The 16,623-nt window shown below is 47.7% G+C and overlaps 1 protein-coding gene across 1 annotated transcript; it reads left to right on the top strand.

The window, feature by feature from the left end:
• Positions 1-12,365: 12,365 nt before the first annotated feature.
• Positions 12,366-13,742, top strand: KBTBD13 (kelch repeat and BTB (POZ) domain containing 13). Its single transcript, XM_006886660.1, has one exon. The coding sequence runs from the start codon at positions 12,366-12,368 to the stop codon at positions 13,740-13,742; it is 1,377 nt and encodes a 458-aa protein (XP_006886722.1).
• The last annotated feature ends 2,881 nt before the right edge of the window (positions 13,743-16,623 follow it).

Genomic DNA, 16,623 nt, shown 5'->3' with positions numbered 1-16,623 from the left:
CGCGCCCGCCCCGCCCTGCTGGGTCTCCAGGGCCCTGGCACCTTCACAGCCCATGGCGCCCCAAGACAAAAAATGACCAGAGAGAGAGAGCGAGAGAGCGAGCCTGGGCAGGGGTCGGAGGTAAAGGATGTTTACAGTTTTGCCTGAACTTCTACTCCGTTTCTTCCCATTGTCAAAGAAATTCATCCTTCCCTTTGTTTTGCGTGCTCTCTTTGTCCTAGTTTGACTTTGCCTCCTCCGGGAAGCCTCCGGGGTTCACTCTATGCCTTTCCCTTTTATAGACTGCTCAGCTTTGGCCTTGCACTTCCGGACCCTGATCCTCAACTTGAGTCTCTTAGAGCCAGAACTCAGACTACTCGCTTCACCCAGACCCCCTTACTAACCTTTCATGGTCTATGGGTCCTGCTTCAAGAACCATTCTGGGCTACTGGCCTTTCTCCAAAAGAGAGCTAATGAGTTGCATGTATGTGTTGGAAATGTATTACTTAAATGAGAGATTATTTTATCTCTTTGGATTTTTAGATGAAACTCAGTGAACCATTCAGTGGCATTTAGTGTATTCACAAATCATGTAAACACTACTTCTGTCTAGTTTCTAAACATTTTAATTCTCCCAAAATAAAACTCTATGCCCATTAAACTGTTACTTCCCATTTCCCTCTCCCGTCAGAGCCTGGCAACCAACAAAAAATCCAAACAAGTTTCCACATTGATGCAAAACCTATACTTGGACCAGGAAGCAGTTATCAGAACAGAGCAAGGAAACACTATGGTTCAAAATCAGGAAAGGAGTAAATCTGTGATGTGTCCTGTCTCCATATATTTTCAATCTGTATAGTTCAAAATTTGCCAGGGATGTATTCTGTTTTCATACCTTTTCAATCTGTATGCAGAACAGATTATCTGGGATGCTGGGTTGTACGAGGAGGAATGTGGCATCAGGATTGGAGGAAGATTAATCAACAGCCTGCATTATGCAAATAACACAACCCTGCTTGCTGAAACTAAGGAGGACCTGAAGAGCTTGCTGCAGAAGGTCAAAGACTATAGCCTTCAATATGGATTGAAGCTCAATATCAAGAAAACAAAGATTCTTACCACTGGGATGATTGGCATCATAATAGAGTGAAGAGATTGAGATTGTTAACAGTTTTAGTTTGCTTGGCTCCACAATCAACACTCTTGGTACCAGCAGCCAGGAAAGATGAATTGCATTGGAAAGTCAACTGTCAGGGACCTCTCCAGAGTATTGACAAGCAATGACTTCAGGCTGGAGACTAATGTGTGCCTGATCCAGGCCATAGTCTTCGCAGTTGCATACTATGCGTCAGAAAGCTGGAGAATGACTAGGGATGATAGAAAGAGAATTGATGCCTTTAAGCTGTGATGTTGGAGTAGAGTGTTGAATATACCATGGACTGCTAGGAGAACAAACAAGTTCAATCTGGAGAGGGAGAAATTGGGCTCCTCCTTGGAGGCAAGGATTCTGAAGAAGCTTCGTCTGACATACTTTGGGTATGTTGCAAGGAGGGGACCGGTCCTTGCAGAGGGACATTATGTTTGGGAGGGTGGAAGGACGACAGCACAAGAGAGGAAGACTCTCGATGAGATGGATCGATTCAGTGATTGGGGTAAGGGAGTAGGTGTGTCAGACAATAAGGTTGGCACAGGATAGAGCAGGGTTTATGGCTCTTGTACATAGGGTCTCTATGAGTCACAAGCGACTCAATAGCACATAATAACAACAAGAATGCAGAACAGATCATTCAGGAGGCTGGGCTTCATGAGGTGGAATGTGGCATCAGGATTGGAGGAAGACTCATCAAGAACCTAAGAAACACAGATGATACAATTTTGCCTTCTGAAACTGAGGACGACTTGACGCATTTGCTGTAGAAGGTCAAGGACAGTAGTCTTCAATATGGATTGAAGCTCAACATCAAGAAGGCAAAGATCAAAACAACTATGAGATATCATCTCACCCCAGTAAGAATAGGAAAATTTAACAGAACAACAAGCAACAAATGCTGGAGAGGTTGTGGAGAAACTGGAACACTTATTCACTGTTGGTGGGAATGTAAAATGGTGCAACCACTATGGAAGGCAGTACGGCGCTTTCTCAAAAAGTTGCAAATAGAGATACCATTTGACCCAGCAATTCCAATACGGGGAATATACTCCAAAGAAACTATAATCACACCCAAGCAGATATATGCACACCCATGTTTATTGCAGCTTTGTTCACAATATCAGAGTTGGAAACAACCTAAGTGCCCATCAACAAACGAATGGATAGAGAAGCTGTGGTATATTCGCACAATGGAATACTACACTGCATTGAAAAACAAGAAATTAATGAAATATACAAAATGGGTGACCCTGGAGGACGTTATGCTGAGTGAAATATCTCAGTCACAAAAACAAATACTATGTAGTGCCACAGTTATAAAATGGGACTGACAACAGGGTTAGGGGGACACTGAGAAAGATGGGATAAATTATGTTTATTGCATTGAAACAGAGAAGGGAGAGAACTGTTTAAAAGGGATATATGATTAGGTATTATTTTCATGACAGGAATCCAAAACGAAAGCTGCAGAGTGGAGTGGACTTGGGGGAGGGATTGTATAACAATGAAAGAATTTTTCACTTTTCAAAACGAAGGCTGCATAGGTGACCTTGAGCAAAAACTCGTTCTTTGGGCTTCAGTGTCTTTGTCTAAAAATACTGATGACGGAAAAATTAAATTCAGAGTGTCATGATGTAGCTCGGGTTTATAACTAAAAAAGCCCCCTTCATTGCCAAGAAGTCAGTACTGACTCATAGTTGACCCTCCAGAAGATATACAGAGGCAGCAAATTGCACGGGAAGAGATTGCCCATCAGAAGCAACCCTAGTACCGATCCTGACCACCTGTGGACCCTTTCTTTTGGATTATGCTCCAGAATAAAGTGAGGAGTTAAAGTCACCTTTTCTTTGCACCCACAAGAGAAGCTATGGAAACTCAGGTCAACAGGGAGAGGTCAGGCCCCTGGGACTCAGAGTGACAGCCCAAAGAAAATAACTTTTCAACCAAAAAAGACAATTATTTTCCTTAACATTAGTGTGAATACTGACTTAGCCTCTGTTTCTGGTAAACCAGCTGAGCTATTTAGGTTTTAAGATGTTGGGAAGAATTTGTTTAGATTACACCCTCTGGCCAGAATCCTTCACAGTGCAAAGGACAAAGGGTTTGCCTTTGAGTTGTAGAAGAAAAGAATGGGAGCCAAATTCCAGCCGTGTCCCTGGGCTGGCCCCTGGCCTGCGAAGACAGACTGGTGGGGTGTGTGGAGAGAGAGAGAGAGATGGTCCCTCACTTAAATCAAAACCTGGAAGGAAGGCAAATTGTGTCTCTCCACAGGTCCAGCTGGGGGTTAGTGTAGCCTCTGTGCCCTCCCAGCTCTGTGATGCTGGGCTAGCTACTTAAGCTCTGTGTGTTCTTTATTAGTCTTTGAAACTCCAACCAACAGTAGGTGAGGGCTTCAAGGAGCCGGATCCTACCTCACTGTGAGGGTGAAGCACTGATCTGAGCAGTCCATAGTCAGATGGGATTGTCTTTGGAGGAAACGAGCCTTTTGACATTAAAGGGGTTGAGTATGACTCATAACGACCCTATGAACTGATCTGAACCTTGTTCTATCCTGTGCCAACCTCACAATCTCCGACACACTCGAAACCACACTTGAGACCCTCAACCAGGTGAACTGACATAGTGACTGCAGCAATGGGCTCGAAGGTAGCAAGAGAGTAATTTCCTTCAGGTTCGAAAACTTGAGTGTAACTGCTAAGTGCCCAATGTCTGGTCCTCCTCAAAGTTTGGAAGGAAAATATGCTCACCACACTACTGCTTGTCTCCATCCTTCAGTCTATGCATTAAGAGAGCCTAGAAGGGTTTGTGGATTGCAAAGGTCTTTGGAATCAATAATTTTCTCTTTGGACCTGGAACAAGCTACTTTAACCTTCTGGCTCTTGCTTCCTCATCTTTAAATCTAAGAAAATACTAATCATTAGATGATATTGTAAAGCTCTATCCAGTGCTTGGTTCATAACCCAGAAAGGCAAGTTATCGTCCACAGTCGACAATCTTGGCACCAGCAGCCAGGAAATTAAAAGACATATTGCGATGAGCAAGTCTGCAGTTAGAGACTTCTCTAAAGTACTAAAGTGCAACGATGTCAGTCTGGAGACTACTGTGCGCCTGATACAGGCCATGGTCTTTATAATCACGTGTAGTGAATCAGAGAGCTGAACAATAGAAGGGCAATTAATGCCTTTGAGTTGTGGTGTTGGAGAAAAGTATTGAATATACATGGACTGCTAGGAGAACAAACAGGTTTGTCCTAGAGAGGGTGAAGCCGGGCTGCTCCTTGGAGGCAAGGATTCTGAAGCTTCATCTGACATAATTTGGACATGTTGCAAGGAAGGACCAGTCCTTGGAGAAGGACGTCATGCTTGGGAGGGTGAAGGGAAAACGCAGGAAAGGAAGACCCTTGATGAGATGGATTGATTCAGTGACTGGGGTAATGGGGGTAGGTGTGTTGGAGATGGTGAGATTGGCACAGGATAGGACACAGTTTAGGGCTGTTGTACATAGGGTCGCTATGGGTCGCAGGAGACACGACGGCACATAACAACAAGAACAACAACAACAACAACTAGTCTCCCTGGGGGGGGGGGCTGGGAGGTCTACCCCTGGTGAAGTCCACGCACCAAGAAGTTATAACCTGGTAATGAAAATGAGTTCTGACACTTCCTGTCAAGAGAGGCTATTGTGGAAGATCAGGTAGCTCCGGCTTCTTTAGTCTTCTTGTTGGATACTCGCAGAATATTATCTAATCTATATTGGAAGATCCACCAATCCTGACACCACATTTCTCCTCATAGAGCCCAGCCTCCCTGATAATCTGTTCTGCATACAGGTTAAAAAGGTATGGAGACAGGACACATCCCTGGCGTATGCCCTTCCCATTTTTGAACCATGCAGTCTTTCCTTGCTCTGTTCTGATGACTGCCTCTTGGTCCAAGTATAGGTTTTGCATTAGCACGATCAAGTGTTCTGGGAATCCCATTCTTCTCAGAGTCAGCCACCGCTTTTTATGATCCACACAGTCAAACGCCTTTGCATAGTCAATGGAACACAGACATTCCTCTGGAATTCCCTGTTTTCAGCTAAAATCCATCCCTTCTAAACCCAGACTGGACTTCTGGCAGTTCTCTACTGATGTGCTGTTCCAGTTGTTTTTGGATAATCTTCAGTAGAATCTTGCTTGCATGTGAAATCAATGATGTTGTTCTATAGTTTCCACACTCTGTTGGGTCACCCTTCTTTGAAATGGGAACAAATATAGATCTATCGCTTCCAGTCAGTTGGCCAAGTGGTTGTTCTCCAGGTTTCACTACAACTTGGTGAGCAAGTCCAGGGCAGCATCTGTTAGCTGAAATATGTCAATTGGTATACCATCTATTCCTGGAGCCTTATTTTTTTGCTATTTCCTTCAAAGCAGCCTGAACTTCTTCCTTCATCACCATAGGCTCTTGCTCATATGTTGTTTCATGAAATTCTTCGTGTCTTCCAATTCCTTTCGATACAGTGACTCAGTATATTCTTTCTACCTTCTTTTAATACTTCCTGGATCATTTCATATTCTGCCTAAAGCATCCTTGATTATAACAACTCGAGGTTTGAATTTGCTTTTCAATTCCTTGAGCTTTTTTATTTTCCGATTCCAGCTCCTTGCACATTTCATTGTAATATTTTACTTTGTCATCCCACCAACAATCTGTGTTATGCAGATGACACAACCCTGCTTGTGGAAACTGAGGAGGACCTGAAGCGCTTGCTATAGAAGGTCAAGGACTACAGCCTTCTATATGGATTGAGGCTCAATCTCCAGAAGACAAAGATTCTCACCACTGGGCCAATTGGCAGCATCAGGATGGATGGTGAAGAGATTGAGATTGTTCACAGCTTTAGTTTGCTTGGCTCCACAGTCAACACTCTTGGCACCAGCAGCCAGGAAATTAAAAGACGTACTGCGATGGGAAAGTCTGCTGTTAGGGACCTCTCCAAAGTACTGAAGAGCAATAGTGTCTCTCTGGATACTAAGGTGTGTCTGATCCAGGCTATAGTCTTTTCAATCACTTGTTATGCGTCAGAGAGTTGGACAATGACTAGGGAGGCTAGAAGGAGAATTTATGCCTTTGCACAGTGGTGCTGGAGAAGAGTATTGAGAGTACCATGGACTGCTAAGAAAACAAACAGATTCATCCTGGAGGGGATTAAGCCAGGCTACTCCTTGGAGGCAAGGATTCTGAGGCTCCGTCTGACACACTTTGGACATGTTGTAAGGAGAGACAGGTCCTTGGAGAGGGACATCATGCTTGGGAGGGTGGAGGGACAGCACAGGAGGGGAAGACCCTCTATGAGGTGGATTGAATCAGTGACTGGGTGTGTCAGAGGCAGTGAGATTGGCACAGGATAGAGCAGGTTTTAAGGCTGTCATACATAGGGTCGCTATGAGTCGCAAGTGACTCGACGGCACATAACAACAACAACAATATACTGGAAGATGAGCCCTTCCTGTTGGAAAGCACTTAAAATATGACTGGGGCAGAGTTGCTTCCTCCAAATAGTTGTTAGGAACCACACTCACAGTTGCCTATTCTATGTACAACAGAAAGAAAAACTGGGCAATCCTGTGCTATCCTCACAGTCTCCACTGTGCATTGAACTCCCTTTTGCAACCACTGGGTCAATCCGTCCTGCTGAAGGTCTTCCTTTACAGTGACCCTCTGCTGTACCAAGGTGGCTTTTGTAGCTCTGCCACTAACTTTTCTCTCTTAGGGCTAGGGATTTTGAGCATTTCTTCATGTGTTTGTTAGCCATCTGAATGTCGTCTTCGGTGAAGTGCCTGTTCATATCCTGTGCCCATTTTTCTATTGGATTATTTACCTTTATCTTGTTGTGGTGTAACTTTTTATTCTATTAGAGCATAGACATAAATCCTGGTTCCTAGCCCAGTGTGTTTCTTTTCCTAGGTTCAGGCTGTGCAAGTTTCTCTCCCTGCTGTGTAGAAACACCATGTTGTGGGCAGCAAGCACAAAACGAAAAGGCCAAGAGAGTCCCTGTGCAAGGCTGTTTCCTCATCAGACTGGAGACTCCTCTGGGACAGAAAATGTCTTCCCCATCAGACTAAGGACCCAGGAATCTACCTAACAGATTCGTACTCAGCAAAGTGTGTGAGGATTGTGCAGGATCAGCCATTGTTTTGCTCTGTTGCAAGCAGGGTCGCTGAGGGTCGCAGCTGACTTGAGGGCACCTAACAACTGCGCCCTTACTGTGTGTTAGTCATTGCTGATGTAGAGCTGAAGTGAGTCTGTGCTTTCTGGTTGCTCAGACAGTCTGCCTTTTCATGCCTTCACTCCCTAACTTGCAGAGTGGAGAGAGGGTTTGGTTTGCAATAAGGCTGGGCCTGGGAACTCCGTGGGCTGCCCACAGCTAGGATAGTTCCTGTCCTCTCCAAATCCCAGAGGGATGTTCAGTTTCTGGAGGAGGAAACACTCATCAGCTGCAGACAACACCCTCCTGGGGCCAAGGGAGTGGGGGAAGGGCCAAAGAGCTGACCCTTAGCCCAGCCTCGGAACTTTGAGTGACCCCCACCCCTCCCTCCTCACTGCTCAAGAAAGAAGCCCAGACCCACTTGACTAGGGCTGGATTTGGGGGGAAATGGGAACCATGAAACAAGCTTCCACCAGGACCTGAGCTGCACCTAAGGAAAATAGTGCTATGGCTAGCACTTGAACTTGGCCCCTGTCCAAACACCTGACACTATCTTTTAGCTCATCTTCCCATAATACAAGTCGGGTTCACTAATCTTTGACTTACACATTGTGCTGCTACAGGAAAATTATAACCACACCATCCTTGCTTTCACTGATGAAAGCTGGTCTATCATGTGCTTAAGGTCATTCCCGCCCCCCCCCCCCCCCCCCCCCCCCAGGTTGTCTTCTCTTTCTGCACTCAGCAGAACAAGATCACACAGTTGGCCTTGACCCGTGGCTGTGCTCAGATAAGAAAGGCTTAACGTGCTGGAAGATCTCTCACAGCTGGTGATGGTAATTCTTATGGTTAATAGAAACTGCTCTGCGGCACCTGGCTTCAAGCAGGGCCCAGGGTGTGTGCCACACCTGCCATACCTGAAATATGCCCACCCTCCTCTTCCTGATCACAGAATGCAGGTAGTGTTATCCTATCTGGTGGTCCAATAACTACTAAGTGCGTGGAATGGGCTATCGGGGAAGAATTGTGCCTCAGCTCCCATCCTCTTGACCATCTGCCCCCCTGAACACTGCCCCTTAGCTTGAACCCTGCAGGAGGCATCTGCTCTCCTCAGAGTGTGTGGCAAGGCTTTTGTGGGTGAGGAGAGGCAGCTGGGCTGGAGCAGAGCCTTGGGTTAATGGGCAAAGCTCAATTTAGTACCACAATTTTGTTCATTAAGAAAGCCATTTCATCTCTAGTGTTCCCTTTCCTCATCTGCTAAATGGGAACAGACATTCTCTCTCCAGGACTCAGGGACCTGACACCACATAATACACTTGTTCCCAAAAGAAAGTCATGCTTACTGTCTGGCCCTTCCAGACCCTTTCGGCCTGTGTTTGGCTCAAGGAAAGGAAGGAAGCTGGCAGAGGGCCTGGGATAGTGTTTATGGGGGCGCCTGCTCACCCCCTCCATCTCTCCTCTTCCTGTCTGGTCCCTGGGGCAGAGTGTCCTGGCTATTTCTGGCTACCTCCTCCTCAGAGTCTCTGGCTTCCCAGGCTTATACAAGTGGCTTCAATACCCCAGCCCTGCTTTGAAGACATGGCCTGGGTGAAAGTGCCCTGGCAGGGGAGGCACTGGTGTTGAGTTCACACACTCAAATATGAGGGTCCGTGCATAAATGTGTCTTAGGTGGAGGGATGGTCTCCTCTTCCTCTCCCCCTACTTTCTGCTTGGTCACTATGAATCATTCCATTCTCCCAAAGAAGACCTTTGGGTGAGGATGGGGCAGCTAGGTGTATCCTGGCTAGAAGATTCTCTTCTGCATGGGTCTGGCCTCTGTTTCACCACATGCCAAATGAGGTGGCAATAGGAGATAATCCCTTCCACCTTACATTCTGAGATCTAGAGTTTTAGGTGGTCACTGATGAATGTCGTGTGCAGTGGAAGGCATGGAGCGATCTTCTCCAAGCTACGTGTGGCTCTGAGCAAATACCTTCCCTTCTTTGCCTGGTGATCATTCAATGTAAAGAGTTGAATCATTTGAGTTTGAAGTTCTTTCCAATTGTGACCTCTGGGAGGAAGGTGGCTGCCTAGCATACGTAGCAGAGAGAGGCAGTATAGTTTTTGGGACACATGCTATAGAGCCAGTATGACTACATTCCCAGGCAAGCTCTTCTCCTTGATAGGCACATGACCTTGGACATGAGATTTAACCTCAGCTGTGATATGGGGCCATTAATAATATCTAATGCAGTATCCACAATCAATAATCTTGGCACCAGCATCCAGGAAATCAAAAGACAAATTGCATTAGGAAAATCTGCTCTCAGGGACCTCTCCAGAGTGCTAAAGAGCAATAATGTCAGTCTAGAGACTAAGGTGCACTTGAGCAAGGCCATAGTCTTCACAATTACTTGCTATATGTATCAGAGAGCTGGACAGTGGCTAAGGATGACAGAAGAAGAATCAAAGCCTTTGAGTTGTGGTGCTGGAGAAGAGTATTGAAAATACCATGAATCGCCAAGAGAACAGGTTTGTCCTGGAGAGGGTGAAACCAAGTAGCTTCTTGGAGACAAAGATTTTGAAGCTCTGTCTGACATACTTTGGGCATGTAGCCAGGAGGGACTAGTCCTTGGAGAAGAACATCATGCTTAGAAGGATTCGGGGGTGGGGGAATAAAAAGAAGGATTGAGGGACAACACAAAACAGAAAGCCCCAGGATGACATGGAATGACACATTTACTGGGGCAATGAGGGTAGGTGTGTTGGAGATAGTGAGAATAGCTCAGGGTTCGGAACTATTATGCACAGAGTCCCTGTGTGTTGCAGGAGACTCAGCATCAAATAACAATAATGCAAAGCGTTACTACAAGCAATAAAGAGCTAATAGCTATTAAATTGGAAAGAATAGTATCTTCTCATCAGACTGGAGCTCTAGCAGTATAGTCAGTTCTACTATTCCAAAGGCTGCCCATCTCCAGTGGTTTAAATCCACTGGCAACACCTTAGGAGAAAGAGAGGATGTCTGCTCTTGTTACAGCTTCAGAAACTATGAATTGTAAATGGCTAGACAGCATTTATCTGGTGGCCTAGAGGGTAAAGAGATGCACTGTCAACCCAAAGGTAGGTGGTTTGAATCTATAAGCTGCTATAATTCCCTCTCCTTAGATTTACAGCTTCTGAAAACTTGCTGGGAGGTCAACTATGAGTTGATTCTGACTTGATGGCAGTGAACTTGAATTTCTTTGGATTCCACTAGCCAAGGGCAGCTCTGGTGGCATAGTGATAACAAGCTGCGCTGCAATCCTGAAGGCATGTGGTTTGAATCCACCAGCTGCTCTCTGGGATAAAGATGGGCAGTCTCCTCCTGTGCAATTAAATGCCTTTGAAAACCCACTGGAGGTTCAGCTATGGCTTGATTCTGACTTGGTACGACAACAGTAACAACAGCCAAGGGCTGATAATTTGGTTTTGGCATAGTAATAGCTAAAAGAAGCCCATCTTCCTACCCACAGAGATGTGATCCACTTTCCCTCCAAAGTCTATAGCCATAAGGTAAGGGAGGAGTCGGAGGCAGGGAATAGATGTCAGTTTCCCAAACTCACACACAGTCAGGGAGAAAGTCCACTTACAGAGGCCTATTGAACACTCATCTGCAAAGTAGAATTCCTGCTTCCCTGCTGTTAGGGACCTCTCCAGAGTACTGAAAAGCAACGATGTCAGTCTGGAGACTAAGGTGTGCCTGATCCAGGCCATAGTGTTTGCAATTGCATGCTATGCATCAGAAAGCTGGACAAGGACTAGGGATGATAGAAGGAGAATTGATGCCTTTGAGCTGTGATGCTGGTGAAGAGTATTGAAAGTACCATGGACTGCTAGAAGAACAAATAGGTTTGTCCTAGAGAGAATGAAAGCAGGCAAGACTTCTGAGGCTTCGTCTGACATAATTTGGACATGTTGCAAGGCAGGACCAGTCCTTGGTGAAGGACGTCATGCTTGGGAGGGAGGAGGGACAGCACAAGAGAGGAAGACCCTCAATGAGATAGACTGATTCAGTGACTGGGGTAATGGGATATGTGTGCCAGAGACAATAAGATTGGCATAGAATAGAGCCAGGTTTGGGGTCTCTATGAGTAGCAGGTGACAAGATGGCACATAACAACATTTTACAGAAAGAAAAATTCTGGTTCAAAAATAGATGTGACAACCTGAAATCTAGGGCCAGCAGGACAAGACAATGAAACTCTGCTCCCACACCACTTTTGTTCCACTCCTCTCAGCTAACGAGGAAGGCTTAATACTAATCCTAACATTTTTTCCTAGTTGATGACTTCAGACAAATCATGTGAACTCTGAGCCTGATTCTAAACACTTTACAGAAGTCAAGTGTTATTATTATCATCTCTTCAGGTAAGGAAATGGAGAGTTACGGATGATACTTACACAGGACACAAAGTTGGTAGAAGCCTCCAAAACCCACTACTGCCCAGATCATTCCAATTCATAGTCACCCAGTAGGGCAGAGCAGAACTACATCAGCAGTTGACAGTTCCAAAGTCACACATTTTACTGAAGTAGACATCCTCATCTTTGTCCCTTGGGGTGACTGGTTGATTTAAGCCCTGCAGATCTTTTGGTTAGTAGCTGAATGCCTTAAGTATAGAGCCAGGAGAGCTCCTTGAACTGATATCCAGAGAAGCCCAAACCCGCTGCTCTGCTATCAATTCTATTTCGACACGGGTTCCTGAGGCTGTAAATCTTCAAGGGAGCCAATTATCTCCAGGTCAGTGTGGACTAAATGGTTTCTCCTCTGTACCCTAACCCTCACAGTGCCAAATATGCAAGCAGTCCGTCCGATTACCACTAATTCTCATTCAAAAATGAGTGGCCATATCTCCAGATGCCCTTTGGGCCCACAGCCATCCAGCCTGCCGGCCACTCCATCACATGAGCCGCACTATCTTTAGCCAGGCAGATATTTATATCCCCCAGGGGAAGTATTTTCTCTGTTGGGGAGCCCCAGAGTCTGCAGCTGGTGACTTCAGGCTCCCAACAGAGGCCTCTTGCCATGCCACCGAACTCGGCGGCACCCGTCCAGGTCTGGGTGGGCGGCCAGCTCTTCCAGGCCGACCGAGCCTTGTTGGTGGAGCACTGCGGGTTCTTCCGTGGCCTCTTTCGCTCGGGCATGCGGGAGGCGCGGGAGGCCGAAGTGCGACTAGGTGCGCTGAGCGCCGCCGGCTTCCACATGACTCTGCAGGTGCTGCGCGGCGAGCGGCCGGCGCTCCTGGAAGACGAAGCGCTGCTGCAGGCGGTGGAGTGCGCGGCCTTCCTGCAGGCTCCGGCGCTGGCGCGCTTCCTGGAACACAGCCTCACGTCCGACAACTGCGCGTTGCTATGCGACGCAGCTGCCGCCTTTGGCTTGCACGACGTGTTTCGAAGCGCCGCGCTTTTCATCCGCGATGGTGCGCGCGAGCTGGCGGCCGCGCTGGTGCTGCCAGAAGCCCGCGCCTACGTGGCGGCGCTGCAGCCCAGCAGCTACGTGGCCCTGAGCACGCACACGCCCGCGCCGGGCTTTCTGGAGGATGCGTCGCGCACGATGTGTTACCTGGACGAGGAAGAGGACGCGTGGCGCACGCTGGCCTCCCTGCCCCTGGAGGCGAGCACGCTGCTGGCCGGCGTGGCCACCCTGGGCAACAAGCTTTACATCGTGGGAGGCGTGCGTGGTGCCAGCAAAGAGGTGGTAGAGCTGGGCTTCTGCTACGACCCGGAAGGCGGCACTTGGTGCCAATTTCCCAGCCCGCACCAGCCGCGCTACGATGTGGCGCTGGCCGGCTTTGAAGGCCACCTCTACGCCATCGGCGGCGAGTTCCAGAGGACACCCATGAGCTCCGTGGAGCGCTACGACCCGGCAGCAGGCTGCTGGAGCTTCGTGTCCCACCTGCCGCAGCCCGCTGCCGGCGTCCCGTGCGCCCAGGCGTGCGGCCGACTCTTCGTGTGCCTTTGGCGACCGGCTGACACCACGGCCGTGGTGGAGTACGTCTCCCGGGACGATTCCTGGTTGCCTGTGGCCGAGCTGCGGCGCCCGCAGAGCTACGGCCACTGCATGGTGGCCCATCGCGACAGTCTTTACGTGGTGCGCAACGGACCTTCAGACGATTTCCTGCATTGTGCCATCGACTGCCTCAACCTGCTAACGGGTCAGTGGACGGCGCTGCCCGGCCAGTTCGTAAACAGCAAGGGGGCTCTTTTCACGGCCGTAGTGCGAGGCGACACGGTCTATACAGTCAATCGCATGTTCACGTTGCTGTATGCCATCGAAGGCGGTACCTGGCGGTTGCTCAGAGAAAAGGCCGGCTTTCCCCGGCCTGGCTCCTTGCAGACCTTTCTCCTGAGGCTGCCTCCTGGTCCCCTAGGGCCTGTAGCTACAACGACACCAGAACTATGACCCCAGGGCTTTAGGATGTGGACAGCACTGAGTCTTACTGAAGCCGAGACTGAGTCTGTAAAGCTGGAACTTCTTTCTTCTTGCAGATTGAGGCATACCTGACACCAGAGTTTGAACTCTCAAGTTGTTTGTACTCTGCTGAGAGCTGGTGGGTGTCAATGGCCATGAAAGTGCTTTGTGGAGTGACAGGATTCAAATAAATCCAGGCTGTGGGTGAATGTGGCCAGTAACTTGAGCATGTCTACAAGTGGGTCAAGTGAAGTTAAGTAGCCAAGAAGTAAGCCCAGCGAAAGAAAGACCCCCAACACGATGTATTGACATGGTGACTGCAGCAGTGGGCTCAGGTGTATCAGAGATGAGGCAGATGTCATGGAATAGGACAGGGTTCAGGTCTTTTTGTTCACAGGGTCGCTATAAGTCATACAAGACTCCGTGGCACCTAACAACAATAGCCCAGCACAGTGCTAGACCTAATGTGTGCTTCTTGAGGCTTCTACTCTAGCTGGGGGGGGGGGGGCAAATGCTCAATCCTAACATTTAAGGGACAAGGAAAGTTTTACACATGCATGTCTTGATCTGCAAAATGTTGAAGGTAATGTGGTAAATAACAGGGATAGGGTTTGGGGAGGAATCCATAGTACTAAAGAAATCGAGGCAAAGTAAAATGAAGAGAGGCAAAGTAAAATGAAGGTTACTCCAGAAAGGAGGAGGGTATACAAACTATACAGAAGAGACAAGAAACAACTAGGTGCTAAATGGGAAGGTTCAGTCTACAGGAATCCTGAGAGCTCAGAAGATGAGAGATGGGGATGGCTGGAGCTATGGGAAGGGTCTCTGTGCCCCCCAGCCTAAAAGCAGAACAGTGGCAGATGGAAGCATGTGGCAAGGAGGCTGAAACTGGAGGGGATAGCAGATAATAATGCAGCTTGGAGTGTGGCCTGATAGGGTTTCTCCACAGTCCCTTCTGAGAATAGAGACCCTTGGCAGAAAAGCCAGCTGTAAGCCCCTTCCAGCTTCATTTTTTGCTGTCACCCCAGGGATGGGTGACCTCTGTGACTTTACTTCCCAATGGTTGGCTAACCTCTGTGAGTTCATCACACTCATGGTGTGAGTCTAAATCTTACCAGGTCTTCCCACCTCCTTCTGCTTGTTTGTGGTCACTCCCCCTGCTTCATCTGCTCCTCCAGGTCTCTGCTCCTGCCATTTTTCCTCTTCCTCTGTATGCGCCTCCTCCTGCTCCGTGGGGTTGGCTGATCCAGCTCTCTGTCCTCCTCCTCTTGGCTGCATGCCTTGCTCTGTGGACCCCTCGCTCTGACATCTTTCTCTGTGCATGTATATGTTGTGTGCCTGGACACATAAAGACGTTGTAAGGGCAGAGATCCTGTTATGCTATTTAATGAATGGAGCACTTTCCAACTGCAGAACAAAATAACGGAATTTCAGAAGAACCTAAGAACCACTAGTGAGGCACCTGGTGCTGGGTGAGGACTCTTGTGTAGCATGCCTCAGCCCTGGCTTCTTCCCAGGTATCTGCCCCAGCCAGGCAGCCTCTCCAGGCCCTGGTAGAATCCATTGTGTGGTCTGTAGCCCATAGAGACAACCCACCCACTGCTATCAAGTTGATTCTGCCTCATGGCAACTCTGCATCAGTTTCTGAGAGAGTCTTTACAGATAGTGAGCGCCCATTTCCTGTAGAGCAGTTGATGGATTGGAACCATTGACCTTTCAGTTAGGAGCCCAGCTCATAACATACTGCTTCACAAAGACTGAGAGAGGCCCATGGGAACTCCTGGCCTCAGGAGTAGAGACTGCAATGTTGGTATGGCACATACTGAGCCAGAAGTCTGGTGTTAAGTCTGCCCCCAGTTGCCTCTTCCCCTAGCTTGGCTGACCTCTGCCCCACATTTTGGAGAATATTGTCCTCAGAAGCTGGCGAATCTCTGGCTTCCAAGTTGCCTCGTCTGATGACTCATAACAATAAACCCTGACTTTTGTATCCTGTGATTGGAGTGCAAAGTACTTTCACACTTGTCTTCCCACTCCAGCCCCACCACACATCTGGGAGTCGGTATCCTCTCCCTGTGGCAGATGGATGGGCTATGGGAGCTGAGGGGCCGAGCGCCTGGCCCAGAGCCACACAGCATGGCAGAGCCCCTCACTTTTTATTTGTGACAGTCATTTTTTAAAAGTTAAAGTAGATTCAAGCAAACAAAATCATCTTGTGTCATTAGTCATTACTGAGTTAAATCACTAATGCATGAACCAGAGGAATGTTAAAATTCATTCAAAAGCGCATTTGAGAAATTTCTATAATTAGTTGGAAAAGTGCCAGAATAAGTTTGCTAAAATAGAAACAAGTTAATGCTTCACAGGACAGTCCTTTGCCTTTTTGCCAGATTAAAAAAAAAATCTATATACATGAACATATAAACTTCACAAAGTCTGGAAGTAAATTAATAATAAATTGACAATCAAATGTGCATTCCCTTCACCCACACTCACTCACAGCCATTGAGTTGCATTTGAGTCATAACTGACCCACCCGTGGCTTTTCAGAGTCTGTAAATTTCACGGGAAGAGACTGCCCATCTTTCTCCCTCAGAGCTCCTGGTGGATTCGAACTGCTTGCCTCTGGGTTGACAGCCTTACCCACTATGAATAACTCAGGGAAGTCATTAAGCATTACTGCAGAAGAATGCTATTAAAAGGACACGTTGTTGTTGTTATGTGCCGTCGAGTCGCCTGCGACTCATAGCGACCCTATGTACAACAGCCCTAAACTCCTCTCTGTCCTGTGCCAATCGCACTGTCTCTGACACTCCCATCCCAATTATCCCAGTCACTGAATCAATCCACTTCATAGAGGGCCTTCCTCTCCTGC

The sequence above is a fragment of the Elephantulus edwardii genome, unplaced genomic scaffold, assembly GCF_000299155.1.
Source record: "Elephantulus edwardii isolate Elephantulus edwardi_28Jun2011 unplaced genomic scaffold, EleEdw1.0 scaffold00050, whole genome shotgun sequence".
NCBI lineage: Eukaryota > Metazoa > Chordata > Mammalia > Macroscelidea > Macroscelididae > Elephantulus > Elephantulus edwardii.
This window is presented reverse-complemented; position numbering and strand designations above follow the sequence as displayed.

Excerpts from the sequence above, each read along its gene's own strand:
- KBTBD13 (XM_006886660.1), top strand. The coding sequence starts at position 12,366 with ATGCCACCGAACTCGGCGGCACCCGTCCAGGTCTGGGTGGGCGGCCAG.